Source organism: Capra hircus, chromosome 9, assembly GCF_001704415.2.
Source record: "Capra hircus breed San Clemente chromosome 9, ASM170441v1, whole genome shotgun sequence".
Lineage (NCBI taxonomy): Eukaryota > Metazoa > Chordata > Mammalia > Artiodactyla > Bovidae > Capra > Capra hircus.
Genome location: NC_030816.1, coordinates 64,068,130 through 64,083,418, shown reverse-complemented (window position 1 = coordinate 64,083,418; position 15,289 = coordinate 64,068,130). Strand labels below are relative to the sequence as shown.

The 15,289-nt window shown below is 39.6% G+C and overlaps 1 protein-coding gene across 1 annotated transcript in view; it reads left to right on the top strand.

The window, feature by feature from the left end:
• The window catches only part of TXLNB (taxilin beta), a 60,406-nt gene continuing 51,504 nt past the window's right edge, over window positions 6,388–15,289 (top strand). Inside the window, exons 1-2 of the mRNA XM_005684815.3 lie at window positions 6,388–6,534; window positions 9,149–9,601. Coding sequence (XP_005684872.2) covers window positions 9,163–9,601 — 439 coding nt within the window. The 5' untranslated portion in view covers window positions 6,388–6,534; window positions 9,149–9,162. The remainder of the gene's footprint in view (window positions 6,535–9,148; window positions 9,602–15,289) is intronic.

Sequence of the window (15,289 nt, the reverse complement as noted above, 5' to 3'; positions counted from 1 at the left end):
ATCTTGGATGACATTGCATACAGAGGTATTTTACAGAGTTCTTGTACAGGTTGGGAAGACTGAGTGTTCTTAATACTAAACAAACAAAAATAAAAGGTTATCATTAACTCCAAGAAAAACAGAAAGCTGCAAAAGAATGGAACTATGATCATAGTGTTCTATCTGATTTAGCAATGAGTTTTATTTCAATAATTAAAAAATAGAATATGAATTAAAAATTGATTTGTAATTTTCTCAAGAAATAGGGAAAAGGACAGCAGTGTAAATAATTTAATTCTTCATATATCATTATGGGAAAATAATAGGTAATGTCAAAAACTGATGTATGGACATCAATATAGGCATATGACAGCAATATAGCCATCTTATTCACAAATGAGAAAGTAAATCACAGAAGCAATATCTGTAATAGTTCAATATTTTCACCTGGGGAGCTTTGAGAAGGATGGCAAAGTTAGAGGAAGGGGTAATGGGGAGAGCAAAAAAATATTGTTTCTTGTGATAAGCTTTCTAGTATCATTTGACTTTCAACTATTCTCTTGCTATACTTACAGAACAATGTTATTTTCAAAAAATTAATTTATTCCTTCTATTTAATTTTTATTCTTCAAAGATTGATTTTATAATACAGCACTGAGCTCTATTAATTTGTCTTTTTAGTTACCTACTCCAGTTCTTTGGGCCTCTATCAGGTTACAGATATATTCTTGGGAGCCCTTGGTTAGCGTGTTTGTATTTGTTTTAATTGTAATTAATATATACAGGCATACTTCATTCTACTGACTTTTGCTTTATTGTGCTTCACAGATACTGCATTTTTTACAAATTAAAAGTCTGTGGCAACCCTACATCTAGCAAGTCTACTGGTGCTATTTTTTTCTAATAGCATCTGCTTACTTCATGTTTCTGTGTCACTTTATTTAGGTAATTCTCCAAAAATTTCAAAGTTTTTCATTATTATTATGTTTCTTATGGTGATCTATGATTAGTAATCTTTGGTGTTATTATTGTAATTTGTTGGAACACCACAAACCATACCCATATAAGATGGGAAACTTAATGGATTAAGTGTTGCTGGTGTTCTGACTGCTCCGCCAACCAGCTGTTTCCCTGTCTCTCTCTTTATCCTCAGGCCTCCCTATTCCCTGACACATGATAATATTAAAATTAGGCCAAATAATAACTCTACAATGGCTTCTAAGTGAAAGGAAGAGTCATGTATTTTTCACTTTAAATCAAAAGCTAGAAATGTCTACACTTAGTGAGGAAGGCCTGTTGAAAGTCAAAACAGGGCAAAAGCTAAGTATTATGCAACAAAAAGTTATGAATGTAAATGTTCCTGAAGGAACTTAAAAGTGCTATTCCAATGAACATATGAGTGATAAGCAAAACAGCCTTCTGGCCAATAAGGAGAAAGTTTTAGTGGTCTGGATAGAAGATCAAACCAGCCACAATATCCCCTTAAGCCAAAGTCTAATCCAAAACAAAGCCCCAAGCCTATTCAATTCTATGAAGGCTGAGTGAGGTGAGGAAGCTGAAGAAGAAAAGCATGAATCTAGCACAGATTGGTTCATGAGGTTTAAGGAAAGAAGCCATCTCCATTGTATAAAAGTACAAGGTGAAGCAGCAAGTGCTTGATGTAGAAGTTACAGCAAGTTATCCAGAAGACTTACCAAATGTAATTCATGAAGGTGGCAACACTAAACAGTTTCTCAGTGTAGACAAAAAACAGTCTTATTTTGGAAGAAGATGCCATCTAAGATTTTCATAGCTAAAGAGTCAATGCTTGGCTTCAAAGCTTCAAAGGACAGGCCGACTCTCTTGTTAGAAAGAGAAGTTGAAACCAGTGTTCATTCAGCATTTCAAAAATCCTAGGGTCCTTAAAAATTATGCTAAATCTACTCTGCCTATGCTCTACCAGTAAAGCAACAAATATTAGATGACAGCACATTTACTTACAACATCTGTTCAGTTCAGTCGCTCAGTCGTGTCAGACTCTTTGCGACACCATGAATCGCAGCATACCAGGCCTCCCTGTCCATCACCAACTCCTGGAGTTCACCCAAACTCATGTGCATCGAGTCGGTAATGCCATCTAGCCAGCTCATCCTCTGTCGTCCCCTTCTCCTCCTGCCCCCAATCCCTCCCACCATCAGAGTCTTTTCCAATGAGTCAACTCTTCTCATGAGGTGGCCAAAGTACTGGAGTTTCAGCTTCAGCATCATTCCCTCCAAAGAAATCCCAGGGCTGATCTCCTTCAGAATGGACTGGTTGGATCTCCTTGCAGTCCAAGGGACTCTCGAGAGTCTTCTCCAACACCACAGTTCAAAAGCATCAATTCTTCAGCACTCAGCTTTCTTCACAGTCCAACTCTCAAATCCATACATGACCACCAGAAAAACCATAGCCTTGACTAGATGGACCTTTGTTGGCAAAGTAATATCTCTGCTTTTTAATATGCTATCTAGGTTGGTCATGACTTTCCTTCCAAGGAGTAAGTGTCTTTTAATTTCATGGCTGTAATCACCATCTGTAGTGATTTTGGAGCCCCTCAAAATAAAGTCTGACACTGTTTCCACTGTTTCCCCATGTATTTCCCATGAAGTGATGGGACCAGATGCCATGATCTTAGTTTTCTGAATGTTGAACTTTAAGCCAACTTTTTCACTCTCCTCTTTCACCTTCATCAAGAGGCTTTTTAGTTCCTCTTCACTTTCTGCCATAAGGGTGGTGTCATCTGCATATCTGAGATGATTGATATTTCTCCCAGCACTCTTGATTCCAGCTTGCACTTCTTCCAGCCCAGCATTTACTGAATATTTTAAGCCAACTGTTGAGACCTACTGCCCAGAAAAACAGATTCCTTTTAGAAGATTGTTGTTTATTGACAACGCACCTGGTCATCCAAGTGTTCTGATGGACATGCACTGTGAGATTAGTGTTGTTATCATGCCAGCTAACACAATTTCATTCTTTAGCCTACAGATCAAGGAATAATTTCAACTTTTAAGTCTTATCATTCAAGAAATACATTTTTAAGGCAACAGTTGCTATAGATGGTGATTCCTCTGATGGATCTGGGCAAAGTAAATTGAAAACTTTCTGGAAAGGATTCACCATTCTAGATGCCTTTAAGAACATGAAGTGAAGTGAAGAAGTGAAGTGAAGTCGCTTGGTCGTGTCCGACTCTTTGCAACCCCATGGACTGTAGCCTACCAGGCTCCTCTGTCCATGGGATTTTCCAGGCAATAGTACTGGAGTGGATTGCCATTTCCTTCTCCAGGGGATCTTCCCAACCCAGGGATCAAACCTGGGTCTCCCGCATTGTAGATAGATGCTTTACCATCTGAGCCACCAGGGAAGTCCTAAGAACATGAGAAGAGGTCAAAATATTAACATTCATGGGAGTTTGGAAGAAACTGATTCCAGCCCTCATGGATGACTTTGAGGGATTCAAGACTTCCATGGAGGAAGTAGCTGCAGAGGTGAGACAGAATTAAAAATGAAGCCTAAAGATATGACTAAATTGCTGCAATCTCATGGCAAAACCCTTAACAGACAAAGAATTTCTTCTTATGCATGAGCAAAGAAAAGTGGTCTCTTGGGATGGAATCTACTGCTGATGAAAATTCTGTGAAAACTGTTGAAATAACAGCAAATAATTTAGAATTTTACATAAATTTAGTTCATAAAACAGCAGCAGGCTTAGAAGGAAAGACTAATTTTGAAAGGAGCTCTACTGTGGGTAAGATGCTGTCAAACAGGACTGCATGCTACAGAGAAATCACTTGTCAAAGGAAGAGCTAATCAATGTGGCAAACTTCGCTGTTGTCTTATTTTAAGAAATTACCACAGTCACCCATCCTTGAGCAACCACAGTTCTGATAAGTCAGCAGCCAACCCTGAGGCAAGACTCTATCTCAGCAAAAATATTACAACTCACTGAAGCCTCATATGATGGTGAGCATTTTTTAGCAAAATAGTATTTTTTTAATTAAGGTATGTACATTTTTTAAGATAATGCTACTGCACACTTAATAGAGTATAGAACAATGCAAACATAATTTATATACACTGGGAAGTTATAAAGTTCATGTGACTTGATTATAGCAATATTACCTTTATTTTGGTGGTCTAGAACTGAATTGCAATATCTCCAAGGTATGCCTGTATAAGCCAATTCTGGGTCATCTGGGTAGCTGTCATGTCCATATTAACACATATATCTTTCATTTTGTATCTTCAGTATCATGTGCATATCTAGTTATATCAGCTCAAAACAGCACTATTTTAATAATTGCAGGAACATGAGAAAGAGCAGTAAATGATGTATTTGTATCAAAGGAGGTCCAATTGAAATTATGGCAGGTCATATGAATGAAACTTATGTAGTAATCTGAATAGACCAAGAGTTGATGAAGTGGAGTCATTTTACAAAGTACATTGTGGAAGAATACCATGAACTCAAAAGGACCAGTATTCATGTTGCAAGTAACAGTTCGGGTTCAGCAAAATATTATCTGTCACATGAAAGTAATGTTGTTAGTATGAATTGTATTTATTGTTTTCATATGATTTTCAAAGTAATATTTGTTAATTCTATCATATAATAATTAAATATCAGAAGGATATACTTATTTTTATATCAGTATATATTGGTAGAAGTAATAATGCAATAACTTGTTTCAGTCACAGTGAGTTCTTTTTCTTCCTTTATTTCAACATTAAGTTATTCTGTTAAGAGAATATGTACATTACTTAAACTTGAGAAGTACTGATGAAATATTGTTTGTATTTACCGAGAGACTGCTCTGGAATGGTTTGCTACAATCCAGTATGAAGTATCACTCACTATGGCCCTCACCAAGCACTCATTAACTTCAAAGGAAGTACTTTTTTCTCTCACTCATTTTAATTCATCAATTTTATTATCAAATGATGCAGTAAACAGCATCATTGTCTTCCTCTCTTGGATTTCTTTATCCTGACCCCCACTTACTAGGTACCCATCTATACCTAATCTATGCCTCCCCTGAACTCAGAGAAAGGGGTGAGAAAGTTTGGGAGTAGGATATTTTAGTTTCCTTTTGCTGCCATAAACAAGTTACCACAAATCTAGTGGCTTATAAACAACACAAATTTCTTCTTTTATAGTTCTGGAGGTCAGAAATCCAAAATGAGTTTCACTGGGCTGAAACCAGGTGTCAGCAGAATTGCATCCCTTCTGCAGGACTGTGAGAAGAATCTGCTTCCTTGTGTTTCCCAGCCTCTCAAGACTCCTCACATTCCTTGGCCTATGTCCCTCCATCACTCTGACCTCTGCTTAGATCACCAAGTCTACTTTTCTGACCGGACACTCTTTCATTTTTAAGGACACTTGTGATTACATGGGAACCATCCAGTAATTGTGGACAATCTCTCTATCTCAAGATCCTTAAGTGGATCACATCTGCAAAGTCTCCTTCACCACGTAAAGCAGCATATTCACATGTTCCTGAGATTAGGGTGTGGAAGCCTTTCTGGCGGCAAGATCCTGCCTAACACAGTGGGTATCAGTATGCCAGCCAGTCTCAAGAGGAGAAGCTCTGATGGAGGAATCCGATTTGGAAAAGTGTGGAAACACATTCTCCAGAAACAAGAGAAAAGGGGCATGGACATAGGTTAAGAAAAAGAACCGCTATATGGTCAATGAAGAGGAAGTTCTTTTTCTGAGGATTAAGGAACAGGTTCAGGATTTGAGAAGGGAGGAAAGACTTGGTAACGTCACTGTGGGAGACAGGAAAATCTGCAACTAAAGAAGAAAAAGCAACTGCTTTCCTGGGGCTTATTTGAATAAAGGCAGTTACCTGAGTAAGACACGGGGTCGGAGGTCACACCAATTAGCATGTACATGAAGATGGCACTAAACCCACTGCCAAAAGAGCCATCTAAGTTTAGATTCACATTTTACAATGAAACCAAGTAATGACATCAGAATTAAAGTGCTTCTCCTACCTCTTTCTGTTATGCCATTGTTCCTCTTTTTCCTTGATTCCTATTAGAAACTTGACACTAATTAAGCTAGCATATGAAGGAGTGGGGCGGGGGGGGGGGGGGAGATGAATCACAGGCCACACTGGAAATAAACCAAGAAATAAGAAAACTTGATCTCTGCCCCAAAGAAAAACCATGGTGAAAAACTGCACTAGCAACAGGCATGTGTACCGAGAGTTTAAACTTTTTAAAGGACAAAACTAGGAGTCTGCTAAGATCTATCAGCCGCTTCTTTTTCCTAGGACATTTGCCCAGGAGACAGCTACTGAAGCCGCGTGTATTTCTCTCTTGCTGTGTCACAGGATGTTCTTTCTCCCCCATCCCCCCACCACCCCCGCTCTGCTCTCCCGCTGCATGAGTGTGTACGTGTGTGTTTGGTTTCTCGCTCCCCTGTAAGAGCGCAGCTGCCTGCCGGTCTCCTGCTGCTGCTGCTGCTGCTCTGACTAGCTTTTGCTGCCTCTTGCCTCTCCTTTCTCTTTCTGCTTAGCGCCCTGCATTCTGGTAAGTATGACAAACACTCCCCCAGCCCTGTGAGATGTAGGGTGCGGTTTGTGGTGTTCGAAACTTGCAACTTTGAGACTGCCAGTGAACTGCTGAAGAACTTTCCATTGTTTTATTTATAAGTAAAATGTGTTGCTCAGGAAGGGATGTGTGTGTGAGTGTGGTCATCTAATGGGACTGCCAGGACAAGTGAAAAATAAAATTCTCTCTCAGAGGAGGCAAAAGATGGGCAATAAAGTTTGTAGAAGACAAAACTTAGAAATAAGTTCTTGCTGTAAAACTAACTGATAAAGAAAGAGACAATTTACAAATAACAAGAGTTTTTTGATTTTTTTCATTTTTGTCCTCTTGGGGACTTATTGAGGCTACTTTTAGGAACTGAGTTGTCCTGTGGTTTACAATGACTCAGTTATTCTGTTTTAAAGTAAATGTGGAGCATGAGTTTAAAGGAGATCATGCACTTAATATAAAAAAAAATCAATGATTATGGCCTCTGATGAATGAAGAATAAATCAAATACAAAGAAAACATTCGTATTCAAACTAACCACACTAAAACTCCTATGGACAGCTGGTTTTAAACTCATTGCTTTGAAGTCTGGTTTACTTTAGAGTTTATTTCATCCTCAGAAGCCCCCCTAACACTTTAAAACCCACGTACAGGTTTAAACCAATCAATGTTTACTGTTTTCAATTTGATTTAAAAGGTATTCTCTTCCTTTTAGTTCTAAAGATGAGGTGTTAAAGGCCAGGGCTTCTTTTAGAAGAGCTTAAAATAACTACTGGCTGGACAGCAGGTGCCATGGATCTTTCTCCAAGTTCAGGGGAAGCATAAGTTATATATAGATGAGTGCACCCAACAAGCAGGGGTCAGGATAAAGAATTCCAGTGACGAAGACAATGAAGCTGTTTACCGCATTGTTTGATAAGAAAGATGGTAAATTAAAATAAATGAGAGAAAACAGTTCTTCCTTCAAAGTTAGTGAGTACTTGGTGAGGGCCGCAGGTGGGTGGTAACGTCTGGACACTGAATTTTCTGTTCTTGCTGCATTCGAGCATTTGACTTCACCTGCCCTGAGAAGGGGAGGAGGAAGCTGTATAGTGCATGGAGCAGTGTGTTTTTTTCACTTTCATGCCAACACAACAGCAAAACCTGTGGATTATTAGGACCCTGTCATAATTTCATGCTGCCAATTAGCAGCACCACCATTAATTATTATTCATAAGTAAAATGCACCATAACTTAAAGGCAGAAGCCAAACATATTGCAGCTCTAGAAATGGTGATAGCCAGCCACCCTAGAAAGCCTGATTCAGCCCATCCCTCACTCCCTATTTCCAAAGGGATTACTTGGCATTATTACATTATACATGGATTATTCCCCTGGTTCATTCCCTCCCTGCTTTTAAGACATTTCTACTTCTTAAAAATTATTGTTATCCTAGAGCTTCTTGACTGAGATGAGAAAGTCATAATATATTGGGGTATTTTTTACCCCTAAAAGAAAGTCTGTTTTTATATTGGAACAAAAGACAGAAAGACAGAATGTTTGCTCAGTTGCATCTGACTCTTTGTAATCCCATGGACTGTAATCCCTGCCAGGCTTCTCAGTCCATGGGATGGCAGATTCTTTACCAACTGAGCCACCAGGGAAGCCCTCATTGGAACAAAATGGTATAGAAATTCAAGAAATTGTCATTATATCACCATGTTTCCATACACATTCACATCTTTCCTCATGTAGTCTTATTTCAAAAATGATGCTGGTCTGAACCTCAAAAAAGTGTTTTTTTCTGATTAATTAGTACATGTTGCTCATCTGGGAAAAGGAAAATACCAGAAAAGCAAGTGTTTCCTGTATCCAGTATAATAATTGATCTATATTAATGGGCTCATGGGTTTCCCTGGTAGCTCAGATGGTAAAGAATCTGCCCCCAGTGTGGCTGGGTTCAATACCTGGGTCTAAAAGATCCCTGGAGAAGGAAATGGCAACCCACTCCAGTATTTTTGCCTGGAGAATTTCATGGACAGAGGAGCCTGGTGGGCTACAGTCCATTGGACTACAAAGAGTCAGACACGACTGAGTGACTAACACACAATGGGCTCATACTAATCAATATGCACTAAAATAGAGTTTAGACTGTTACTGTTATGAGTGATTTTAGTAAGGTCAGTGGCTCTTATACTCAATGTTTTAACTTTAGGAGAAAAGTATCAATTTAAATTTAGACATTAAATGTAGATTAAACATTAAATTAATGTATTTCCAATTACTGTAAATCTACATAGAATTATAGATGAGAATGATAACACAAATTGGCTATTCTAAGCAAAATGACAGATATGAGCATGAAAAATAATACCTTGAATTAATCTTTAATAATAGGAGATACTATTGGAAATTAAAGACCAAAATCAAACATATGCTAAAAGTATGACTTAATTTGGAAATGCTTCTCACTGTTCCTACCCAACTAATTGCAATATCAATGCTTTGTGGAAGTACATTCATTCTGTGTTAGAAACTGTAATCAGTAGGTACCAGTGTGGGGATAGCCTTACCATATGCCTGTAACTGGGTTAACTACATCAACCCTGGCTGTGCTTACCAACAGATATCACTCCCAGTATGGAGAGCAATCAGCCTGGGCAGCTGTCGAGGGAACCACCATCAGCACCTGCGAGGGACAGTTCAGCACTGTCCAGTCAAAATGGCCTGGAGAAGCAAAATGATCAGGACCACTCAACCCCACTCCCAGCACCAGAGCAGGCGGCAGGTATACAGCTGGAACGGGGACCCCACGATATCTCTGAAGAGTTGAACCGACAACTGGAAGACATCATTAACACGTACGGGTCTGCTGCCGGCGCGGCAGGGAAGGAGGGTACCACCATGGTCAAGGAGCAGCCTGAGAACACAGACCCACCTGACAATGAGGATGGAGACGGCGAGGAGGCCCCTGAAGAGGCGGAGAGAGAACCCGCAGCCTCTGGAGAGCCATCCACAGCCAAAGAGCCTGTCAGCAACAAAGAGCAAAAACTGGAGAAGAAAATTCTAAAAGGATTAGGCAAGTAGTTACATTCTAATGGATCATTTTTCTTTGAATTATTCCTAAAATGGGGCACTTCCAACCTTTGCTAAAAGCCACACCTTAAACTTGGATTTTAGCACAATAGCTTCCTTCGGAATCACCCTACATCTTCTCTTACTATACTTGTCCCCAGCCCCCTCCCCCTCAACAGAACTAAAATGAACTTTTCAGTATGTTACCCATCTATTCTCTGTCCCTGTGGTTTCCCACTGCTCATAGAACAAAGACCAGACTTAACATTGTCTTTCAGGCCTTAATAGCTAACCCCAACCAGCTTTCTCTCATCAAGTTACCCCCCAAAGCCTCTTTTCTGAACACGCTGCCCTGATTACACCATTACTATCATCACCACCGTCTAGTAGTTGGTCATTCTCATCTTCTCTTTCAGTTCTTTCAACAGGCCATGCTCCACTCCCCGACAGGGCCCATGTCCATTCTATTTTCTCTATCTAGAAATCCCTCCCCACTTCCCAGTTAGGCCCTCTCAGAACTTAACTCATCACTTAGCTCACAACTCAAATAGCATTTTATTAGTCTCACCCTGAAGTCTTGTTTTCCATTTCAGTTGTACTATATATCTTTTCTTCCTGACATTTACATTTGAAAGTGTACATTTATTTTTGTGATTATTTGATTAATACATCTCGTCCCCACTAGGTCTTCTATCTCAAGAGCAGGGGCAATGTGTGTATTTGGACATCATTGGATGTCTAGCATCTAGAACAGTGGTTGACATGTGCTAGGTGCTCAATGAATATTTGCTGAATATCCGTTATAAGGATGAATGAATGAGAGAATGAATGAAAAGGAAATTGTTCAAAGCAAAGCTAGTAGAATCTAGATTTAAACAAAGTCTAAATACAGGGATGGTTTTGTATATAAAATGATTGTCACTGGATCACTTGAGTATTTCCATTACTACATGTATAAAATATTTTTTACTTTAATAAAACTTCAAAAATATATTGATTATGCTACTGCTAAGTCACTTCAGTCATGTCTGACTCTGTGCGACCCCAGAGACGGAAGCCCACCAGGCTCCCCCATCCCTGGGATTCTCCAGGCAAGAATGCTGGAGTGGGTTGCCATTGCCTTCTCCAATGCATGAAGTGAAAAGTGAAAGTGAAGTCATTCAGTCGTGTCCAACTCTTCGCAACCCCATGGACTGCAGCCTACCAGGCTCCTCCGCCCATGGGATTTTCCAGGCAAGAGCACTGGAGTGGGCTGCCATTGCCTTCTCCATATTAATTATAGAATGTTGAAAATTGCAGAAAATACTTTCACTTTCATTAGTTCACTGGTTCAGCAAATATTTACTAATGCCTAGTCTTTATGAGGTACACAAAGATAAAAAAGGATCTTTGGTTAAGGACTTTGGTTAAGTCTAGAGAGAAAGTAGACACATACACTAACTGCTATAGAGGATAAGTGCTAGAACAGGCACAGGAAATTGTTAGGAGAGCATGGAGTAGGGGGGTTGGAAACACCTAGAATGTCTATACAAGAAGGGTGAGAGAGTTAATTTTTTTAGCTATGAGTGAGGGCATGTTACTACCCATATGAGTGTCCTCTGCCTGTCTTCCTTGGTGAAATTTCACTGAAATACTCACTACAATCACTACCTCCTATGTGATACATTCCCTGACAGGCCCAGGTAGAGTTAGCATCATCTTCTGTAGTTCTCCATTAAATTTTCTGCAGCAATCATCTGTTTATATACCTGTATCCCAAGCTGGAGGGAGAATCTATTGAGATAGTGGTCACATCTTGCTAATTTCTGGAAGCTGGTGTAGCGGAGTGAAAGATCACGGGCACTGGAGTCAGAACTGGGTTCAGACTTCAGTGAATAGGTTATGTGCAAACCCCAAAGTATGTCTGTGCTGGCATAGGACCTCACTATGAGGCTTAAAAGCACTGCTGGTAATGCTTTCAAGAAGGGCTAAAAGACACAAACAGCTACTTTACCTACTCAGAATAAAGATTAACTCAGATAATACCAAGTTCTAAAGTGCAAGGTTGGAATCACTCTAGTGTTTTGGAACTCTGGGAAAGAGAATAAAGTTGCTTTGTGTTATAGAGGTATTTTCTGTTCTCTATCCAAGGCATCTCAGAAATAAGCTTTTGCATTAGTCATTGTTAAACTTTCCATTGTTGAAAGTTAAGTCGCTCAGTCGTGTCTAACTCTTTGTGACCCCATGGACTGTAGCCCACCAGGCTCCTCTGTCCATGGGATACTCCAGGCAAGAATACTGGAGTGGGTTGCCATTTCCTTCTCCAGGGGATCTTCCCAACCTAGGGATCAAACCCAGGTCTCCTGCATTGCAGGCAGACGCTTTAACCTCTGAGCCACCATAATCACACTGCAAAGGTGAATGATTTCAAGTGTTTCTAACCAGGAAAGATCTTTGGCTTTATCACCCTAAAACTACTTCTACATAGGAATTTGTATGTGTTATAATGGGGGATAGGTATGAAGAAAGCAAGGGTAAAGTTAAAGATGACCAATTTTGGTTTCTACTCTGTCTTCCATGAGTTATTTCAAAATCTGTATTAACCTCATGTGCTGCTGTGTTCAGTAGCTCAGTCATGTCCAACTCTGCAACCCCATGGACTGTAGCCCTGCCAGACTCCTCTGTCCATGGCATTTTCCAGGCCAGGATACTGGAGTGGGTTGCCGTTTCCTACTCTAGGGGATCTTTCCGACCCAGGCATTGAACCTGGGTCTCCTGTACTAGCAGGATTCTTTACCTGATTCTTTACTGCACAGATGCACCTGGGAAGCGTATTAACCACATACTTACTTCCCTGGTGGCTCAGACGGTAAAGCGTCTGCCTACAATGTGGAAGACTCAGTTTCAATCCCTGGATTGGGAAGATCTCCTGGAGAAGGAAAAGGCAACCCACTCCAGTATTCTTGCCTGGAAAATCCCATGGACTGAGAAGCCTGGCTACAGTCCATGGGGTTGCAAAGAGTCAGACACAACTGAGTGACTTCACACTTTCCTTTACCAAATAATCAAAAAAATTTAGAGAAAGAAAAAAATGTCACAACTAATTCTGTCATTATGTATAAATTAACAAAGTTCAATTGAATGTGTTTATCAGGACCAATGTTTGTGATCAGAGTTCCCACATGGGTGCACACTAATTACATGTGTATAAGCTGCTGATACCCTCAAGCTGTTCCTTTGAAGACTGTCGATATAGTCTCTAAACATTGTACTATTTCAGCTACACTATGAGTTAAACTATATTTTTAGGCCAATTTAAATATGTAACCATTGTTTTAAACATCATTTCAATTGCCTGCAAGTGGCTTCAACAAACTGCTTGGCTCTTTATCAATTAAATGACATTATTATGTCATTTAAACTATGGTCTAGACCAATGACTTCAAACTTAACTGTGCATTGGAATCAAATACAGAATTTGTCAAAAATGCCATTCCTGAGCAAAGAGATTCAGAATTGGTAGGTCTGGATTGGGGCTAAGGCACTCTGGGTAATTTTGACACAAACAGATTGTGGAAGCGATGGTTTTATGCTTCAGAAAATGCTTCCTCTACCTTTCTGGAAAAAATATAAAGTGCCAGATGTGGTCTTCTTTCAGAAACTGAACTTTTACAGAATTTGAGTATGTCATTCAATCCATATCTAAGACATATCCTTAGTCTTTGCTTACATATTTGATCAAAGACCAATCTTTAATTAGTGTATGTTTGTCAGATAACATTTGCTTGATTGATATTTTTGAGATATTGAAATGTTCTGACTCTCTAACCCCAAATTTTCCAAAGTAAATGCTTTGGGATATTTGACATTTCAGAGCAAGATAATTTTCCAACTGGCAGAATTCTCTGACCTTTAACATACACAACAGTGAAAATCTCCAATAGTGATGGGCATAGTTTACAATATTTCCTAAATTTATTGGACCAAAAACATCCATCTTTCACAGAACACTGATTAATATCTGGGAAATGTCTCTACAATCCAAGCACCCAGGACTTTTTTTCCTTTACAGGCTGCATATCCTCCCACTAGTAACACACTGTACACCAGAGCAGTTGAGGTAACACTAAAATCTCTTTAGTTGGTGGAGTCACTTTCTCCTTGGCACTGAACAAAATAAAAACAGATTCCCCACTAGACAGCACTATGACCTGTCCTGTTAACGTCTAAGTATGTCCCTTCCTCCCCTCACCCCATCCTCCAGCTCACAGGTGTCTTATTCATCTCTTCTCTATCAACATTATGTGAGTGGCACAAGTACCACATAGTAAGAAGCACAAAACAATGATAAATGTAATATCCCTTTTGATATTCAGGTTGATAACCGATTGAGTAGGAAATCATGGATCTGAAGCATAAATCTGGGAGAAAAACAAGCTGATCCACAGGTCTATTATGAGCTCAGAATTTATCTAGTCAATGTATCGATTTCTAGATAGGAAAATTAAAGCCTAGAGAGTTTTTAAGTCTGCCCCCAAAAGTTATTCAACTAATTGATGTGATTGTGCGATTAGTCATAAGGAAAGCAAAGTGCAGACCTAAAGTCACTAATGTTCAGGACCAAAGAGAGACTAATCGGTATGTCGGTTGAAAAGCATTTAGCTGAGCTATAGTTCAGTTTAATGGGTTTCATCTTTCCAGTTACAGGGGAGTTTCAGTTCTACCTTCTGAGTAGCATCTTGACTAGGACACTGGTTTTCTAAAGTCTATTCCGCTATTGACTTACTCTGCCTTAGAACGGTCACCTTCCCAGGTGGTCTGTTTTATAAGATTTTAGCTTGATTTCTAGTTTCACTCTGAGAAAGAAACAAACTGTAGCTTTGAAACAAATGCTAAATTTTCTGGAAGAAATGGTAGAAGACCAGAGGAATTTAGGGGAGAGAGGAATCCACAGAGACTGAAGGGTTCATGAATAGATGCATAGGGATGCTCAAACTTAGGTCAGACCCTGAAAAGAGAGGAGGTTTAGAGGAGTAAGTGAATTAAGGGAAAAATAATTGTTTGCGGTAAAATGATTAGTACTTTCTTCTGACCCAAGTTGGAAATGGATATATTTATTTCTTACTGCTTTTTCTGATATTTTTCTTTTTTATTGTAAGGTTTTGTTTTGTTTTCCCTAGAATAATCTCATTATTCAGTTCAGTTCAGTCACTCAGTTGTGTTCAAATCTGCAACCCCATGGACTGCAGAATGCCAGGCTTCCCTGTCCATCACCAACTCCCAGAGATTTCTCAAACTCATGTCCATTGAGTTGGTGATGCTATCCAATCATCTCATCCTCTGTCATCCCCATCTCCTCTTGCCTTCAACCTTTCCCAGCATCAGGGTCTTTTCCAATGAGTCAGTTCCTCACATCAGGTGGCCAAACTACTGGAGCTTTAGCTTCAGCATCAGTCCCACCAATGAATATTTAGGACAGATTTCCTTTAGGATGGACTGGTTGTATCTCCTTGCAGTCAAAAGGACTCTCAAGAGTCTTCTCCAACACCACAGTTCAAAAGCATAGTTCTTCAGTGCTCAGCTTTCTTTATGGTCCAACTCTCACATCGACACATAACTGCTGGAAAAACCACAGCTTTGACTAGATGGACCTTTGTCAGCAGAGTAAGGCCTCTGCTTTTTAATATGCTATCTAGGTTGCTCATAGCTTTTC